This window comes from Mesocricetus auratus, unplaced genomic scaffold (genome assembly GCF_017639785.1).
Source record: "Mesocricetus auratus isolate SY011 unplaced genomic scaffold, BCM_Maur_2.0 Super-Scaffold_100007, whole genome shotgun sequence".
Taxonomy (NCBI): Eukaryota; Metazoa; Chordata; class Mammalia; order Rodentia; family Cricetidae; genus Mesocricetus; species Mesocricetus auratus.
Window position 1 is genome coordinate 55284415 of NW_024429191.1, and position 21272 is coordinate 55305686.

At 38.8% G+C, this 21272-nt stretch overlaps 1 protein-coding gene across 1 annotated transcript in view; it reads right to left on the reverse strand.

Annotated features, from left to right (window-relative positions):
- Cpd (carboxypeptidase D) overlaps positions 1 to 21272 on the reverse strand; it is a 68346-nt gene that overhangs the window by 33742 nt on the left and 13332 nt on the right. Inside the window, exons 3-8 of the mRNA XM_040749169.1 lie at positions 9460 to 9602; positions 8155 to 8324; positions 7057 to 7406; positions 6328 to 6519; positions 3750 to 3917; positions 1080 to 1189 (exon numbers count right to left, since the gene is read on the reverse strand). Coding sequence (XP_040605103.1) covers positions 1080 to 1189; positions 3750 to 3917; positions 6328 to 6519; positions 7057 to 7406; positions 8155 to 8324; positions 9460 to 9602 — 1133 coding nt within the window. The remainder of the gene's footprint in view (positions 1 to 1079; positions 1190 to 3749; positions 3918 to 6327; positions 6520 to 7056; positions 7407 to 8154; positions 8325 to 9459; positions 9603 to 21272) is intronic.

A 21272-nucleotide genomic window follows, 5' to 3' on the forward strand; every position in this document is an offset into this window, starting at 1 on the left:
AGGTCTCCTAGCCCAAAGTGACTTGGAAGTTGCTGACTACCCAGTAGGTCTTCTAACTCAAGATACTTCTGCCTCATTATCCACCTCCTAAGGGCAGGCATTCAGGCATGCACCACTCAAACTGTAGGCTTAACAGACCTAAAGGTCTCTATTACAAGTATTTAACTACTTTCATTTACTAAGATGGTAACAGGGTTTTTCTTCTTTGTTAGTCTGGTAATTAGACTGACCTGTTTTCAAATGTTCAAAGAGAAAGCAACCACAGACTATTTGTAAAGTATGGTTGTAGCTATATGGCAATAAAATTTAACTTATGAAAACACAATTCAGTTGTAGAAATGTAACTAATCAATTCTCCTGCTTTAATTTATTTTATTGAGCTTATAAAATAAACATGCATCAAATCAAATGAAATAAGCTAATATCATTTATGTTCCAGATACTAAGCTAAAAGTCATAGATGAATGAACACTTGCAAGAAAAGATATGGATAAAAGGGTTTACTACAAGACTCACTGTATCACAGTACAATTTCCATGATAAGATTGACTTTTTTTCCTTTTCTCTTTTTTTCTTTTCTCTTAAATTTTATTTTATTTATTTTGTGAAGGAGGTTGCAAGGGCACAGGGTAGATACGAAGGGATGGGGAACTGAATGGGATGGAGATGCATGATGTGAGAGACACAAAGAATAAACAAAAAGGAGAAAAAACAAATAAAAACCATAGATGAAAATACATGACTTGAGTTTAAAAGCTAATGGAGAGACGTAGATGTTCAAAAATGAGACGAGAAACAGGAAAATGAAGAAAGAAAAAAAAAACCAAATAGCTATGAGTATCTTAACTATGAGAGTACTTGAACTGAATGCTTTATTTTTTCTTTTTTAGTTATTACTATTATTATTTTGGTTTTTTTTCTCTGTGTAGCCCTGGCTGTCCTGAAACTCACAGAGATCTGCCTGCCTCTGCCTCCCAGGTGCTGTGATTAAAGGCGTGCGCCACCCCTATCTGGCTATGAATGCTTCATTTTAAGGCAGTTTTTACTCTCCAGCCTCTGCTGTTCAAACACAAACATACCTTGGAATAAGAAAGTGCTATTTGTTGAAACACAGCATCATCTGGTGATTTACTGTATGTAGCAACTCCTTGTTCATTATCATCAAAAGGATAGTTAACCACCAAAGAGCCTGCAAGGGAAACAGGAAAAGGCACCATTAACTGTTTTAAAGGCAAAATGAGATTTTCACAGAACAGTCAGAACTGCATGGTGCTGATTGTGCCCTTGACACGACATGGTACCAACAAGGAGGCAGGCCTTCTGACATACCTGTGAAGGTATTGTTAGGCTAGGTTAGACTCTAGGCATACTTCAAGGATAATCTAGATTATGTTGATTGTAACAGGAAGACCCACTCAAAAGCAGCACCACTCCCTGGGGTCTACTGCCCAGGAAGCTAGCTGAGCTCAAGCATTAACCATGCTCCACTTCCTAAATGAAAGGTTGCCTCAAACTTCTGCCCTGCCAGGATGGACTGTACCCTGGAACTGTGAGCTAAATCCTTTCTCCATTAGATAGAGTTTGTCATGGTGTCTTATCATAGCAACAGAAAATGTATGACAGAAGGAAGATCCGTGGAGTTTGTGAAGGCCAATTATCTTAATAGAAAAGAAAAATAAAGACTAGGGATGTATGTGGCTGCATGACAGAGGGCTTGTCTAGCACGCACAAGGTCTTGGCACCAATTCCCAAGTCTATCAAAAAGAAAAACAACAACAACAAAAAGCCCCACTACTTTCCCCTGTGAAAATCAAAGCAAGCAAGTGGGAAAATGATACCCATGCACAAAATCTAAAAGTTCTCTTAACTAAATAGGTCTTAAAGAACTTGCAATTAAAAAATATCACACTGAAATTAACTGGACCCGAAGTTACCCAGTTCAAAGAACATTCCACAATCATTCTGGAGCTATGGAGCCTCACACTGGATTTTAGCAACTGTGTAAAGCACTCTAATGGTATTTGAGGTCATAAAAACTGAGTAAAAAATGATACTTTTTCATTAGTACATTTTAAAGGGCATGGCATTTTAAAATAAGAACAGACTCTTAAGGTTCAACAAAGTCATCCTCATTTTGGACATGAAATCTAAAACAGGTTAAGCAACTTATGGATAGTAGAACCAGTCCGATCCACACAGAAAAACTCTACAACTTTTTTATAGTCTAATTATTCCACTGGAGTTGTACCATAGATTCAAGGTAAAGAAAGTGATGCTTTCAAGCACAAAAAGGCCGTTGACCGCCTCATGCTTGACACGGAAGAATATATTAAAGGCAGGTCTCAGGGAAAAGCTTTAAGCTATGTGTGTCTTTCCTGCTCTTTTGTGTCTGCTCATTATGCTTTCTACTGCATCAACAGAATGCAATTTTCTGGAGTAGGTTCTTCCCTTCCACTATGTGGCGCAGGGGATGAAACCTGGCATGTGCCCATGTCTGCTGGGCCATCTCTCTGTCCTGATACCTGCACTCTAATTCACATAACTCTAGCTAGACATTATGTTGTTTGAGACAAGTTCTCATGTAGCCCAGGCTGCCTTGAACTAGCTATGTAGCTAGTTCCTAATCCTCCTGCTTCTCTTTCCTGAGTGCTGGGATTATAGGCATATGCCACCACGTCAGGTTTATGGGGTGCTATTCATGGACTCCAGGACTAGGCAGGTACTCTACCAGCTCAGATACATATCTATGATGTTTTTCTTAATACTGACATTTTCTGTTCAACGGACTCATTCCTGATGAATCATACTGGCATATATAGTCCCAAACCCTCAATGAGAATGAAGTCATCCTGCTGCACACACAGAGACAGACAGACAGACAGAGAGACAAACGGTGCACAAGTGGAAGATAAGAGAATGTCAAAACCTATACTTACATAAAAGAGTTTATGAGAGTTTAGGAGAGAAAAAGACTGAACATTTAGTTTGGTTTTATGATGACAAAGCGCATGGTACCTAGTAAACAGTATAACAAATAAACATGAAACACTTGAAGAACTATTAGAGAAAGGGGAGCAGGTGACAGGAGAAAAATAAGAGCAAGAAAAGGGAAGGAAGGATGGTAGGAAGGGGAAAAAAGAAGAAGGGAGAAGGAGGGGGAGATGGTTTCATGGGAGAAAAGCACTTGTGGGCAAATCTATAACCTGAATTAGATCCTCAAATCCAGTGGGAGGAGAGAACTAACTTCTGCAAGGTGTCCTGACCTCCACACACATGCCATGCCATGCATACATACATGTATGCACACACACATACACAAATACACCATACATACACAATAACAAATAATATTAAAATTAAAAATGAGAGGAAAAGGTGGAAGAAAGATGAGTGGAAGCCGGGCTTGCTATTTGCCTTTATTCCCAGCACGAAAGAGGCAGAGGCAGGAGGGGGATCTCTGAAAGGCAAGGCCACCATGGTCTGCACAGTGAGCTCCAGGCCTGCCTGGGTCCTCGGTGAGGACCTATCTAAAAGAATAACAACAACAGCAAAGGAAAGATAGAAAGAGTGCATGGGGAGGGGACAGCCAGGACACAGACCTAAAGAGGAAAGGCTTTAACTGTTCTGTCACAGAAGCAGTAATAGAATACTCACTTGAAGCTAGCCTAGGACTATAAGCAGACAGAATTTCAGCAGAATTTTCAAATGCTTTCAACAAGAACTACTTAGGTCATACAGAGCTGCCATACCTCCATGCAGATTGGCTGACAGCACAAATGGATAGGCCTTTATCCAGCTCATCACAGCGATGGTCTCTGGTTGGGTAGGATCTCTGATTGGAACAAACTGGTCTGGAAAATTTCGGTTTAGATCAAAGTTGTTGCTGTTGTTTCTGCCAACTACACCTACTGAGTCGCCTGCAGGATAAAGGATTAAAATTTAAGATATGTTTTACTACATTTTAATGCCACACACACAACTTCAGCCATCTTAGAGTGTAAGCACATCAGGTCCATTGCTACCAATCCCACTGTGAATAAAAGGTATCTTTTTTTACATTGTATATTTCTTTAAAAAAAATCTCTTCTAGATCTTTAAAGCAAAGAAGTAAAATCATTACTGTTTAGCATCTGTCTTCTGCTCATCCTTTGAGAGGAAAAAAAATCCAGATTACACAAATGATACTAAAGTATTGCTCAAGTGTTAATAATAAACATACAATGGCATGAGCAACCGCTTGAGTTGTTGGGGCCTCATCATGAAAAAAAACCAGACCAACAAAAAGAAAATTGTGGTGTGCTGACATTAAAACGATCACAAAAAGGGTAAAAGTAGAGAACATTGTTGGATATTTAACCCAATAGAAGAAAAGGTTCAACTCAAGCTTAACTGTGTAGATTCTTAATACGAGCAAGAGCCTAACTGTTGTCATTAAAATAAGAAGAACTGCAAGTGAGGCAGAGCCAGCTGAGGGCTCCCTGGTGGTATCTGGCTCTCCCTTTCAGGAGGGTTGGGGGGTGTGTTGGGGGTGGGTGGGTCTTGATGCTGGCAACAGCGAGGAGAATGAACACACTAAGATCAACCTGAGTCTGTCTGTGTGAGAGCCATGTCAGCGCAGAGTGAGCTCTCCTCATGTGTCTGCACATCCACACTACGGTGCCTATTCCACTCACAGCAATCACAGCTAGGCGCAGCTGTGGAGAGTGAGGGATCATACCCAAACACATGGCTTGGACTCCTTCAAGTTGGCTACTGAGAGACTGCAGGGACAGAATAGCTCTGCAAAACTGTATATAAACTTCAACTGCTTATTTCTCCCTTAAAACTTATACCTGTATGAATCTCATGTTTCTGTATATAAATAAATTTAATTTTCCCTGTTAAACTATCCACTATCAGCTCATTCTAGATGAAAATTATCAAACCTTTTAAAGGAAAAAATATTTTTAAAGTTCTCTGTGGAATCATGGGTTGGAAAAGATGGATTCTTACTCTTCTAGGGTTCTGTAGAAGGTGGCCTGTGTAAACCTGTCCTCCCAGCCCTTTCAGCATTGCCTCAGGAGAGATGGGCATGCCTAGGGGAGGCAGGGAAAGAAAAAGCAGTAACTTAGCATGCATGGAATATGGATGAGTACTGAAGCTGTTGGCTTCAAATATTATCTGGTTTGATTTTCCAATGACAAATATAATAATTTAATAAGAACTGTTAAAAATGAAACAATTTATAAAAATCTTCCATTATTTTTAATAAATGATGGTTAATCTTGCTGTTAACTTGACTGGATCAAGACTCCTACAAGATTAGTAAAGCACACTATGGGCTGTGCCTTCCAGTGTGTTTCACATACATGGAAGGGTTGACGGAAAAAGACTGGCCCTGAACACTTCTACTACCGTCCAGTTGGCTGGGGGACCCAGAAAGAACGAAATACATGAAAGAGGAAGTCATCTAGCACCTGCCAGCCCCATTCTTCTTGAGAAAGTGTATCCACAGCTGCTGCTGCAGTCACCCATGGACTCAGACTCTAGCTTCTTCAAGCCTTTCAATAGGGACTTGCATGAAAGACTCCAGGCGGCTGCCTTTAGCCGTGGACCGAATCATTGGTTACTTGTTTTGAGGCTTACAGCTTCCTGTTCTTAACAGTCATCAAGTTCTCTGGTTCTCCAACATATACGGTCATTGTTGAACTGCTCAGCTTCTAATCACAGAAGTCAATCTAACGAATTCCTTTTTATGGTTTTACACACACACACACACACACACTCATCTCTATCAGTTCTGTTCTTCTAGAGAACTTTGATGAAGACAAATAACCACCACAGAAATGCAAAACCAAGCAAGAGCCTCACATCTCGATTAAGGAAGGGCTGGAATACCTGTTAGGAACCTGGGCATGCGCATTAAAAAGCTAGGCACTAAATGTGCATCTCCAACTCTAGCGCTAGGGGGCAGAGTTAGGCAGATCCCTGGAGCTCACTGACCAGCAAGTTGATCTGAATCAAATTTCAGGTTTTTGAAAATAAGGACTAGAGCAACTGAATAAGAACCCAACATCATGATACCTCTGCCTTCCACACACGTACTCCTGTACATATACACACACACACACACACACACACACACACACACACACACACACACACACACACATTATTTTACATATGCTTCATCACATAATGAAAACACTGCACTGTTTTCTAAGTATATAAAAGCTAAAACCACTCACAAATCATTAAAATAAAAAAGTTAACTGTCTTCTCTATTCCCAAATGAACACACTGCCCAACAAGCAACAGATTAGGCTTTAAAAGTCAGCTCTGCTTTACCTTCCTGGGACTTCTCATACCCATCAGGATTCATGGATGGCATAAGATGAATTCTAGTGCTGCGAACCAAATCGGTTACTTCAGGGTCTGTTCCAAAGTTCTTGCAAAGGTATTCGATGAGATTTAATAGCAGTTCTCTTCCAACCACTTCATTTCCATGCATATTGCCAATATACTTAAATTCTGGTTCCCCTGAAAACAAATAATTACATGGAAGACTTTTTTTCCTTTTCAGTTAACATGAAGTCTATTTTTTCCTTATTATATATAAAAATCATAAATCAAAATTAAGTAAAATCATAAATCACATTAAGTAAACATGTATTTGCCAACATCAAGAAAAATCTAGATAAACATATTGTAGCTTCCTTACCAGAATATATGTCTGGGCAGGCTCAAAGTATACATATTTGCATGTCATACATACACACACACACACATATATAGAGAGAAAGAGAGATGTCTTTCTAATACACATATATGTATATCTACATGCCAAACTGAACACAGTTGAATGAAACCCAATCTATGAACACACTAATACCATGCAAATGTAGATTACCAAATGGGTTTTCTCTTCTGGGAACAATTTGGCTCTATGTTCTTTTTTGACTATGTGTTCTTAGTTAAAATTACACACTGTTCAGATGACATTTCTAGATAAAGCACAATGGCACAGCACTAGTTTTGAGAGGCACTACTGAAACTATGGTAAGGCCATCCAATTACCTGGTTCATGAACACCTGGGTTATCAGATATCTCCATCACATACAGTTCTCTTGACTCCACTGACTTTCCCAGTGAATACAGACGAGTGATATTAGGATATTCGTTGGCAAATCTTCTCAAGAAGATTTCCATATCAGGGAAATGGTGATGGTGAAAGTCTTTAGGTTGAATTGGCTGACGGGAGGATGATGTTCCAGGAGGAATATTAGGGACAGCAACTGTACCAGGAGTTACTACAGCCTCAGTTGAGTCAGGAATTACTGAAGTCACAGTTGGCCGAAGGGAAAAATCCATCTCTGTGGCTGGTCCCTCTTTCACCATTATATTATTTATAGTCAATGGCATATACCTTAAAAAATAGGAGAGGGAGTGGAGCTAAGATACACAGTGCTTTAACACTATAAAAACACAATGACCTGCCTTTCATACTCCTGCACTAACAAAACTCAAAACTAAAACAACTGTATACATTTAGCCATCTTAGGATGTCATTCCACAGAAGATATCGGATGAAATCTTTAAAGAGTTATTTCTCTCACAAAGCTTTCCAGGTATCACACACTAGAATGTTTGTGATATTCAAAGGGACAGACAACTGCTGCCATGATGTTCAAAGACAGGTGCTATCCATCTTTGCATTTCCATATCAGACTAGACTAGCATTCTCACTTTCCTCCCATTACAAAAGCTCAGAATTAAAGGTTAGCAATAAAATCCCCTTGAAATGGGCATGCAGTAAGTAAAACAGGTGAAAAATATCAGAAAGCTGCAAAGAAAGGCCTTCAAATTCCGTCTACAGAGCCCTGGACTGCTTCTACTCAGATTCAATTAGCTGAGGCAATGCTCCCAACAGCTGAGTCTCCTGTGAGGCTTTTTCAATTGTTCCTCCTCCCATAGTTACAATTATACTTCACATTGCTGGATTATGAGACAAAACACTCCACGATAGTACGTTCTCATTATTAAAGGACAAAAAAAATCAGAAAACAAGGAAGAACAGAAGCCACAATTGATGAGTAGCATTTAGATTGTCCTTTTGTCTTGCATCTAAAAAGAGGCTAGGCATTGTAATTAAGAGTCTAGTTTAAAACTTTTACCCAGTTGAAACTGCTGTAAGATTGTAAATTCCAGGAATGAGTAATCTATGGAAATCACCAAATCTTCCAGTTGTGATATTATGATTAATACCAGCCACAGAGATGGTTGCATTCTCTAACCCAGCTCCTGTTACTGAATCTTTAACAAATCCTTTAATACCAATGTGGACCTAAAAGACAAAAATCAAAACTCAGAAACAATCAGTTTAGTGCTGGAGTTTCTAAACAGTATGACTATTAGTTTCCATTTTTTCTTTTTGGAATAGAATCTCATTGTGTAGCTCCAGCTGGCCTGGAACTCTTTATAGAGACCAGGCTTGCCTCAAACTCATAGAGATCCACCTTCATCTGCCTCTGGAGTGATGGGATTAAAGGTGTGCACTACCATGTCCAAAGTATTTTTTAAACTCCTGAGGTTGAAACAAACCAAGTACTAAAGTAAGAATTCTTTTTATTCTAAAGAATTTTAAAAAAATTTTGTGTGGGTGGCCTGTATGTGCACCATAGAAGTCAGAAAAACATGTTGGATCTCTTGGAGCTTGAATTAACTCAAATTATAGTTGGTTGTAAGCTACTATGTTGATGCTGGGAACCAAACCTAGGTCCTCTGCAAGAACAGCCATTTCTCTTAACCACTGAGCCATCTCTCCAGCCCCATCACTAAATTCTTAAATTTAAATTATAAAAATCTCCATAGTCCTGAAGTGCTTTTGAAGTTCCTGCTCTTTGAAGCTAAGCTTCTAATTTTCTCTCCAAACTATAATTTCTGGCATAGTAAATAGATGCATGAGCTTTTCTGATAATTACATTAAACTGATGTCCACCGTTTATATAGTGGTAAAGGATTTCTAGCAAATATGAACAAATTGCATTGTCAACCTGATAGCCAAATTTATAGGGTTTTCTTGGTGCCAGGAATTGGAACTTGGAGGTTCATTCATGCCATATACTCCTTCTCCCTCTGAGCTATACCACAAATGCACAACTTGGCCAATTATTTCCATTTGTAAAATGTTCTAAGAGTGGCAAAGGAAGCTTCCAATTATTTCCATTTGTAAAATGTTCTAAGAGTGGCAAAGGAAGCTTCCATATACCATGGAGCTAGGGTTGGACCTGGGGACAGAAAAGGTGGATCTTGACCTACTCTAATAGATTATAAACTAATAACTTCTAGAGATAATCCACAATCTTAAAACATATAAGATAAAGAATGCCTTATCTGGATTGTTATTCATGTGCATTCAAATTTCTTCCATATTTAACCAATTATTTCTAAATCCCAACCTTCCAGGCAGCAATTTTTACCTTTTCAATCAATGTGATCAAAGACTCACGATTATTCTCCCATTCTTGTCGAAGCTGAGAAGCAGGTGGGTACTTGCAACAAGACAATTCTAATGTGATCTCAAAACAGTTGGCCCACACATAATTGTAATCTTGCATACCACCTGCAATGTGAAGGGACAACAAGTTAATTGCAAAAGGAAAGGAGCCCCACCCTCCAAAAACTGAAGAAATCACCTAGTTTTTCCCCTCGTATACATTTTTGTTTCCATTAAGTTGTTTGAAATAGAAAGAAGGCTCTTCAATTACATAAACTAAGAAGGAAGGTTTATATACACTGGGAAGGGCTTCCTTACACACACACACACACGTATATGTGTGTGTATACAAATATGCATGTATACATATATACACACACATACATACACGAGAAATACATGTAACTGGTAGGATGAGCAGCAATGAAAAGTATGATTAAATCAGCTAATAGCAACAGTTTTGGTTGCTTACAATGTCAGACCAGTTCTGTTTTGTATATTCACAATATTTCTAGCAGTGGCATAAGGTAGGTATTACTATTTTTCTTCATCAGAAGCAGCCGAGACTACTTGCAAGCATCCCTCAAGATCCAGCCTGTTTGATGCACCAGCATGGAGACGTGGAAGGAGGGCAGGAAGGGTCATGAGATCCTCACCTGAGATTCACAACTCCCCAGGGCTTCTCCTGCTCAGGTGCAGGTAATTCTGCCCCAGCTGCACGTGGTCTCATGGTCTCAGAGGGGCTTGTGTATTTTAAGTAGGGAAGGTTGGGCTGCAGAGATGGCTCAGTGGTTGGAAGCACTGGCTATTCTCCCAGAGAACCCAGCACCCACATGGCAGCTTACAGCTGTCTGTAACTCCTGTTCCAGGAGATCCAATGCCCTCATTCAGACATATTTGCATGTAAAACACCAATGTACATAAAATAAAAATAAATTATAAAAAGGAAACATAAGCATAATTATACAGGTCACATGAAGGCTACACGACAATTTGAATATACTTTATGCCAATGAGCCGCACAACTAAAATTATTAAAATGTGCTGTGGAATACTCCCTTTGTACAATGTAAAGATTTGTCACTCAAATTGGTTTAGTAAAACACTGACTGGCTGCTAGCCAGGCAAAAAGTATAGGCAGGACAGCCAAACTGAGAATGCGGGCAGAGTCAGAGGAGTTGCCAGCAGATACAGAGAAACAAGATGGGCATGCCGTACTGAGAAAAGGTACCAAGTCACATGGCAGAGCGTAGATCAGAAAGATGAGTTAATTTAAGTGTAAGAGTTAGCTAGTAACAAGCCTGAGCTACCCGCCAAGCATCTATAAAGAATCTTAAATCTCCATGTTTGTTATTTGGGAGCAGGCAGTCAGGACATGGAAACATTCGCCTACAAAAATGGTTATTTTTATATTATGTATATTTTGCCATAATTAAAAAAACAGTAATGGAGAGATCATGGGGCTATGCTGGTAGTTTCAATTTTAGGATTGAGGAGAGACCTAAAAGGCTTCTTGGGAAATATTTTGTTGCTACAGTTTTTATAGCTAGCTCTTAAGAGAAAGATGGGTAACAATGGAAACTGTGTATAAGAGATTAAACTAAGATCATTACAAAGAAAATTAATGAAGAAAATACTCCTAGTCAAAGTTTAGCCTTGTTGAAGAAGCAAAATGGAGAACACACAAAAATAACAATGTCAGAGCAATATTAATATGAATTCAGCTTTTGGGATAAGTGAAATTTAATAACTACTTTATTATAAATATGGCCAATCCACACTTTCATTATGCCAGAGAGAAGTGAAACAGACTATAAAAGTATAATAACAGCACTGAAAGAAACAAAGCCTGAGTCCTAGTATTCTTTTACCTGTTGTTTATTTTTATTTCAGTATCAATTTGTGAGATATTAACTAAAGAAAGAAGGATTAAGTTTATGGAATATTACAGAGTGTTATGTAATCTGGTTTCAGGTTAACATTTATAGGACTGCAAATAACCAGTTCTAAGCAATGGAACATAAAAATACATCCTCAGAGAGTGAGCAGGAGAGGGCAGACGTCTATTAACAATAAGATCTGGGGCTAGAGAGATGATTTGGTAATTAAGGGGCACGCTCATTGCTCTTTCAATAGACCAGCAACTCCAGTTCCAAAGAACCTGCCACCCCCTCCTGGCTTCCACAGCCCACACAGGGGTGCACTTACATCCATGCAGGCAAAACACTCACATACATAAAATAAAGTTAAAATATTTAAAAAAATAAAAGAGCCAGGTGGTGGTGGTGCACACCTTTAATCCCAGCACTTGGGAGAAAAGGCAGGTGGATCTCTCTGTGTTTGAGGCCAGCCTGGTCTACAGAGTGAGTTCCAGGACAGCCAGGGCTACACAGAAAAACCTTGTCTCAAAAATCCAAAAATAAAAAAATAAAATATTAAAAATAAATAAATAAGATTTAAAAGCACATCTTAAGTAGTCTCTAGTCCCAAAGATCACACATTTTAAATATTAATTATTTAACAAATAACTCTATGAACAACATAAAACTAAAGCTTCTCTCTGTAGGTCCTTTAGACCCGAGGAGAGACTTCAATGAACACTATACCTAAGCATAACTTTAATATTAGCTTCACAGTGCAGAACCTAGTGAAATAGAGACAATCAAAATCTTTACATGCATGCCCCAATTTTCCCTTTGCCAAATTATATTTAAGTTAAACATAAAACCATGTAAAGTGATATATATATGGAATAAAAACAGACAACTTAAAAATAATATTTTGGGACTGAGTGTGGCACACACCTTTAATCCAAGCACTCAGGCAGCAGAGGCAGGTAAATTTCTGAATTCCAGGCCACCCGGCTCTACAGAGTCACACTCTATCTTAATGAGCACAAGAAACAACAATAATACTATCTGAGGGTTAGTGAAGGTGTTTGGTGTTAGAAGCACGTGAAGCATGGACCCTGGATTCAAACACCAATTTCAAACCAAAAAATTCATAAATAAAAAGCATCTTTACCATAATCAGAAAAAGATAACAACAAAAATTGTAGGATTAAATATAATAAAATTTATGATACATATCAGTATCATAAAATTTACTGAGGGACATAGAATATTTTTTTAAGATTTATTTATTACATATACAGTGTTCTGCCAGAAGAGGGCACCAGATTGAATTGTAGATGGTTGTGAACCATCATGTGGTTACTGGGAATTGAACTCAAGACCTTTGGAAGAGCATCCACCTCTCCAGTCCCCAGGACATAGAATATCTTAAGAGTACTAAGGAACTTGTAAAGATATAAAAATTTCCCAATCAATTTGCAAATATTAAATATATTATTAGGCAAGGTCACACAATCTCAGAAAGAACTAAGCCACATGTTCTCATATGCTTGGAGATATTTACCCAGAAAGCATGAAAGCTTCACCATGTAACACATCAAATAAATGCCTTAATCTATATAGCATCTAATGTAAAAATTAAGTCATAAACAAAGGTAAAGCCAATATGAATACTTCCACATTCTCAGAAGAAAGCCTTTTTAATTATGATATCAAAATGTGAAATCATTAAAGAATGATAGATTTAGTTACCTGAAACCTGTAAAATATATCTAAAAATACTAGCATAAAATTATAATTATCCAGTCTCCATGTGATGGATGAATATTCCAACTTTGATTTTTTTTTTGGTGTATATGGTTGTTAAAAAGAATAAAAACACTGGGTGCTGTAGAGATGGCTCAGCGGTTAAAAGAGCCAGCTGCCCTCCCAGAGGTCCTGAGTTCAACTCCCAGCAACCGCAAGGTGGCCCATAGCTATCTATAGTAGGATCTGATGCTCTCTTCTGATGTTTATGCTTACATGAAGATAGATCTTTTTTTTCCTTAAAGTTATCATAGATCTTATAGTGGAAGTGTTTTCATGCCTCTGGGTAAATATCCTCAAAAGGCATGAACAAATCATAAAGTAAGTTTACATTTAACAATGTGAAAAGTCTGTTTTCCATAGGGGCTGTACCATTCTTCACAATCCCACCAGTAATGGGTGGACATTCAACTGCTCTGCATTACCTAGATAAGTTTTTTTTATTATTATTAAGTGTATTTTCCTTTTTAGATTTAAATTAGAAACAAGCTTGTTTTACATGCCAATCCCAGTTCCCTCTCTCTCCCCTCCTCCCCTACCCCTCCCACCTAACCCCTCCCTATCCCATCCCCTTTCTGCTCCCCAGGGAGGGTGAGGCTTTCCATGGGGGATCTACAAAGTCTGTCATATCATTTGGAGCAGGGCCTAGACCCTCACATGTGTGCCTAGATAGGTTCTTAAGCAACTGGCCAATTTTAAATAGCTTAGGAGATGTGTAGATGTATAGTATAGATGTATGCATGTAAATAGCATTCTAGGAGCTGTGTAGATGTATAGTGGTATCTCACTGTGGTTTTAATTTGTATTTCCCTGATGACTGATAATACTGCACATCTTTTCCCATGAAGGGACACCATTCACTTACATTTTTATCATCTATATTGGGAAACCTGGGAAGCCAGACTTGGAAATGTTGCAAATACGAGAATGTTCCCAAAGGGGTCTCCAAAAGTTATCAAATCCTGAATCCTGAACTACACTCCAGAAGTGCATGTCTGACCTGAAACAACACACTCAAACCTCTGAAAACTGAAGTACACAGCATTTCCAAGACTGGCTTGAGTGATACAGAGGACAGATCTCGACAGCACCACAAAGCTTTGGAAAACTGAACTGAGACTGGAATCACACTCCACCTAAGGTGGGTCAGAGATTGCAGTTGAACCTAACCAGGACATTTCCTACTAGAACAAGCAAACAAAACATTTGCCATAAAAATAAACAAGGACAGGAAAAAGGAATGAAGGGAGAGAAGGAAGGAAGGAGGGAGGGAGCTTTATGGACAATGTTTCAGAGGCTTTAAGCACTGTTGCTGCTGGAATATTAGCTAAGAGAAACTACCACAGTGGAAAGGAAATTGAAAGAATAATGGTCAAACACTTCACAAATTTGGCAAAGGTCAAAAAAATAAAAATCTACCCCTAAACCTCTAAAAACAAAACACAATAAAAAAAAATCCCTGAAAGCAGATAGATAGCAACAATGTAGGGAAAACTCTGGAATGTTCAGGAAAAACAGTTTAAATGGCTGTGGTTTTCTCAAAAGAAACTACAGAGGGCAGGTGGCATGAGGCAAACATTTTTAAGTGCTAAACAAAACAGTAAAAACACCAAAATCACCCGGCAGTCCATAACTTGGGGTTTTAAATCCAATAAAAAAATAGCCTCCAGGAGGAAGTACAGAACAGACAATCAATAGGAGAAAAGCAGAGAATCTACTTTAAACAAACTGACCTTAACATAAATTTACCAGAAAGTTCTTCAGATAAAAGAGAACTAACACTGGATTTAAAGAACAAATGAAAAGCAGTAGGTGTAAGTATCTGGGTAACTATACAAACTATTTTTAGCCGGTGGGGTAGCACACACTGTAATCCCAGCACTCAGAAGGTGAAAGTAGGAAGTTCTCATATTTGAGGCCAGTCAGGGTCATATAGGGAGACCCTGTTTTTAAAAGCCAAGGGCTGGGAACATCACTCAGTGGTGGAACACTTGCCTAGCACGCACAAGGCCTTGGGTTCAGTTCCTAGTAGACAGACATACACACAAAGAATTTGTTTGTTTTCTCAGCAATCAGGAGGCTGAGGCAGGAGGATCATAAATTTAAAAGCCAGTCTGAGCTACATAAAAACATCCTATCTCAATATACAGCTTTACCCCAAGCTCCCAAAACCAGAGGCTTACAGGAAAACGAATTAAAATTTAAATCCAAATGTATCAGTGATTATATATTCAATGTAAATGTTACAAATAAAGCAGAACAAAAACAACAGTAACACCTGGCTGCCCATAACCTAGGTTAATTCATTTTGACAACTTCTTTTAGTTGATAAAACCTGTAACCTTTGTCAAAATGAATTAACATTCAGTGCTGGAGATCAGGTCACTTCATATATATGGTATAGAGAGATAAGTTTAAAGTAAAAACAAAACAAAAAACCCTGGGGAAAAAAGATACCATGAAGACACATTTAAGAAGTGATGAAGGGCTTAGGGCATTAGGTCACTGGTAGAGAGCTTGACTAGCCCCGTGCAAGGTCTTAGGATAAACTCAGCACCACAAGGATGATTAAGAGGAGGAAAAGAGGAGGGAAAAGGGGGGGAAAGTGGGAAGGAATGAAAGAAAACAAAAGAAATAAAAGAAAAATGAAGTCAGATATATTAACTCAGAGGAAGTGTGGAATAAGACTTTATAGGAATAAAAGGGCCACTTCACTAAGACAATATAACCCTAACTGTCTTAGTATCTAAAACAGGACTTCAAAATACTGGAAACAACAACTGGTAAAAGTAGGAAGAGAAATGCACAAATCTACAGTTACAGTTGCAGACTCGGGTATTCTCCCAGTAATCAACACAACAAAGCGGCAGGAGTCAGCCCGCAGCACTAGGAACTAACCAGGTCTAAAGGCTCTTTGCACTGTCCCCACCCAACAGCAGCAGAGCACACATGCTTTCCAAATAGTCATCAGACACACCACATCCTGGGTCATGAAGCAAACACAGGTTTAAGGAAGCAGAATCCTGCCAAGCATGTTCTCTGGCCATGATGGAAGTGCAGGAACCAGTAAGAGATCTAGGATAGTGTCTTTTTCTTCATAAAATCTCATAAAAGTAAAGCACATTTCTTGTAACAACTACCTTCAGAAGGTAATTCATGGATTACCATATATACCTTAACCTTCATTTTTCTAAAACTCATGACTTATCAGTTAAAAGAACAGAAAACAAACTTATTTCACAAGGCAAAACAACACAAAAGCTATCCTACCTTTAGAAAATCAAAAAGTCTTTAGTCACCAGCTTCAACTCATAATTTAGAAATTTCTTCTAAAATTATCTAGAAACAAATGGAGATACTGTCTGACATGAATAATTTAAGAATTTTTCTGTGACTTACCAAAAGTAGGCATCAGATGACATCTATGTTAAATTTAACATTTGTTTTTCTGATACTAAATGTCAAAGACCTCATAAGTAATTGTGAGAAATATAAGTAGTTGGCTTGGGCCTGTTGTCTTGAGGTTTTTTTTTTCATCAACACAATGCCAATCCACACAAAGCTAGCCTTCACTGTAACAGGAAGAAACCACTGATCCGTAAACAGATTTGACACTGCCACTAGCAGTCATTGCCAAATTCAGCTGAGACATTTACTTATTTTTTAGGCTAGTATGTAATTTGGCTCAATATAAAGGAGAAATGTCAGACTTCACAATAACATCTTATGGGACAAAGAAAATTTTGATTTGGGGAGTAAAATATAGGCATACCTCAAAGAATTAAAACACCTTAATAGTAAGAGGGATCTGCTGTTTATCTTATTAATAATTGTAAATGAGCAAACTTCTATGATCAGTTAATCTCTTAGGGAGCTATCCAAGCTAGTGACCTTCAACTTGTTCACAATAAACTGAAAATTTAAGCAACAGTTCACAACTTTTTGATTTTTGTGGTGGGGACAATCAAACCCGCAGAGGAAGAGGGCATCAGACCCCCTGGAACTGGAGTTATAGACAGGGGTGAGCAACCACGTGGGTGCTGGAAGTAAAAACCCAGATCCTCTGGAAGAACAGTTAGTGCCCTTAACCTCTGACCCATCTATCCAGTCCCTAATCTTAACTGACTTTCAACTATTTATTTTTGAAACTTAAAATTTTAAAAATTGATGTGATATATAAGTGTCTCCTCATCTGTATGTGCAGCACATGTATGCAGATGCCCACAGAAGGCAGAGGAGGGTGTTCAATGCCCTGGAACTGGAGTTACAAGGACTTACGAGCTGTCATGTGGGTGCTGGGAACCAAACCCAGGACCTCTGGAAGAACAGTCAATCCTCTTAACCACTGAGCCATTTCTCCAGCCTCCAAAGTAACTATTAGAATCTGTTCAGTGCTACAACAAATTGTTATCGGCACTAGTATTGATTGCTACAGGTAGCTAAAGGTTATGATTAAATGATCTACTCAAAGCCATTATTCTTTGTTTCACAACTCATCTTCATATGCTTTAAGATACTCAATTATTTCTTTAACAGGACAAGTCCCTGTTACTGATTTTAGCACAGACATCTGGCTTTAAAGAGGAGAGAGACTTCAATACAGTCAACTATTGAAAGACACTTCCAGTTTACTCTTCTACCTCAGCAGAAAGCTAATGGAAAGAATAGTTAAAGCTTCCACATTAAAACAGCAACTATCAAGCTGGGCATGGTGGCACCCACCTTTAACCTCAGCACTTGAAAAGGCAGGAAGATCTCTAAGTTTGAAGCCATCGTGGTCTTCAAAGTGAGTTCCAGGACAGCCAAGACTACACAGAGAAACCCTGCCTTGAAAAACCAACCAACCAACCAACCAACCAACCAAACAACCAACCAACAAAAACCAAACTACTTTCCTCTTCTTTCAAGGTTTAAGGAACATCCTAGCAGATTCTATTTGTTTTATTTACAGGTTGTTGTTGTTACTCTCTTATAGTACCTGTTTAATTTTTAAGTTAGGTACTATAAGAGATTAACAAGTGATGAAACAAGTATAACAATATACCATACTGAAAGTCACGGGAATGTGTTGTCTCCTCATAATGTCTTATTGAAATGTACTCATTTATTTCTCTTGTGAGGAGGTGATGTGATGTCATATAGTGCTGGGCTTCTATGTGAGCATTACTTGAACTGGAGCACCACAATATTTGAAAAGTCCTGTGAAAACCAGAAACCATTGGGCAGGTAGCATACTCAGTGTGGATATCTTCAACAAAGGGATGAATCATGTCCCAGGCAAGATACAAGCAGAATGATGTAAGATTCCATCCTGCTATGCAGAGCAGTGCATAATTTGAAGCTTATGAATTGCTTATGTCTGGAATTTTCCATTTAAGACTTTCAGATTATGATTGATAGCCAGAGACAGAAGCTTGGGAAGCTTCAGACAAGGGCAGGCGTCTTAGCATTTCAAAAGGTAGTAAGAAATTTTCACAATTTTAATTTCTGTTGTTGATTCTTTATGCACAATAAATGATAATTCTGCATTTCCCAAGACACTTTTAAAAAGTTAATAAACATGATGTTCATTAAAAAGCTTAAGGAGAAACATTGAACCAAATGAGTGGAAAGTACAAATTGGCCTTAAAAAAATCACTATTTTAAATCTTTAAATTCAAGTTGCTAATTCCTATCTGAACTTGTCCTTTGCACTCTGGTAACTTCTGTGAGCATCGTTTCCTCACCACTCCCAGTAGATATATATTTGCTAACGATATGATTCTACAGAACAAAACCAATTACACAGTTCTGCCTGTTCTCGGTTCCCATTTGGTCAACACTCTCACATTTATGAATTGTATTTATCCTTATAAAACTATTCTTGATCACCTGAATTACACAGAAAAGAGGTCATGAACTGAAAACATCTAAGTTGTAAACATGAGCTCTGAAAACCTGGGACATGAACCCTAACCAGAGTATTGGCTCTCCGTGAAGGCAGAGAGGACTCTCCTGAGCTCATCATCATGTTACAGAGTACACAAGGGTGGTAGGCCTTAAAGGTCAGACTCTATACTAGGCTGAACTACAGCTCACAGAAGCAAACTCATGACTCAAAGAGAAGCAGGCGTTCTGTTTGAATATGCTTTTACCTTTTTCTTCCCTCTTTCAGTAAGTAGCACTCAGACTAAGGAGAAAGAAAAAGGAAGAAAAATTCAACCAGGTCTTTAATGCATAAGATGAGGTAAGACCAAAAGCCCTTTATAAGGCCCATCTCACTATCAGTCGTACTTGTGAAACATGAACAGGGTCCAGAATTAATGTTTGAATTGTCAGCATTCCTTCAAGAAAACTTCCTGGTACAAAATGCTTCAAACATTTTCACACTGGAGGTGAAAAATCACCCATCTGTTCAACTATGTTCTAGTTGGATTTTGACTCTAAGCAATTAAACTATGCCAGGAAACAGTATCAATTCAATTTTCAAAATTGTGGACCGACACATGCCTTTCACACATCTCACAGCCCTGAGACTCTTCATTTGGATCCCACCCATGCTCTAGAAGCTGTTTCTTAATGGTTAGTTCCATTGGAACGAGTGACTGGATCACTAAGTACTACATCTGCTGTCACTCTTCTCCCACAGCAGCGGGGCGGGGGGGGGGGGTAAGGGGGTGGAAGGGTGGGGTCTTTCTGTGGGTTCTCTTGACACTTACCCAGTGACTGACTAGCCCTTTGATTCTTCTCGCACAGTTTCTTATAACTCTAGCTCATATTCACTTTTTGTTCCCATGTATTCTTGTAGATAAAGCCCTTATGGTCAAGAGATCACATTCCAAATAAAACACCCTGTAGGCTCCCTCCTCTAGGACTCTGTCCCCTTCCACACGGTAAACAAAGGTAACTGGGAAATGAGCAGCACCACTCTGCCCAACACCAGTGGGCAGGAGTTACACTCATGATTTAAAAAGAGGAGGATGCTCTAGGAAGGCGGGAGGCTTTCTAGTGGCGCAGTGACCTGAAAAGGTCCGTCTGTGCCAGGGAAGGACAAGCAGTCCAGTGCACAGGAAAGGCAGGAAATGAGCTAGATAAGTAGGTTGAATCAGACTCTTCTGCAGTTCAGACCTGATTCTACTGAAACGTGAAACCAGCAGAGCCAAAAGAATCCCTCAAGATTCCCTTCAGGTGATGTTTTGTTTTACTACATAGCTTTAAAAAACAAAGTCCCACTTATTAGACCCCGACCCATCTTTGCCAAGCCCTACACTATACCTCACTAGCAAACACACTCGAGGAAGCAAGCTTTGAAGCAGGACTCTGTGCATGCTCTTTGGGTTGGACTGGGTTGTCTACGGGTTGCAGATCCACCATCTTCAGGGGCTAACAGCTATTGAAACACAATTTTAACTCCTTAAGGGCTCATTTTCTTTTGTTTGTTTTTTGGTTTTGTTTTTGCTTTTCTAGACAGGGTTTCTCTATGTAACAACTCTGGCTGTCCTGGAACTCACAGAGACCTGCCTGTCTGCCTCCGAAGTGCTGAGATTACAAGCGTGTGCCACCACCACCCGGCTAAGGACTCATCTTTCATGAGTATCAAATACTGTATTTTTTTAAAATTATGCATTGCTTATTTAATTCCTTCTTTTAGATCCCAGTTTTCTAGTATATGTTCTTCTCTTCACAGCAGAAGCTATTTCAAGCCAGTGCACTTCAGTAATTTAGAGCACATTAGTACTGCTCAATGTAACAGCCATTTTAGAGGAAGAATGATATCCACACCATCAAAGGAGCTCACACTTACACAATGCTGCTCTGGTACGTGTTGTGCTATCTGCTCACATTTCATAACTCTGCCAAAAGTATAAAAAGAGAGGGAAGAAGGTTCAATAAATCAACAAATGTTTCCTTCTTTCAAAGGAAGAAAAAAATCTTAATTGCCAGTTTTAAAAGGCTCAACTCCATGTGAGCAATGGCTTAAGAAACCAACCAAACAAAACCCCATAAATATAAAGCAGCTGTCCTAACTAGAAACAGTGTGCTCAGACATGTGAACAACTCATAAGGCTGGTGGCTATATTTCTGACTAACTTCCTGTCTCCATACTCATTGAAATCATAGGAAAAGCAACCCACAATAAGCTGTAGCTTAATCTTCA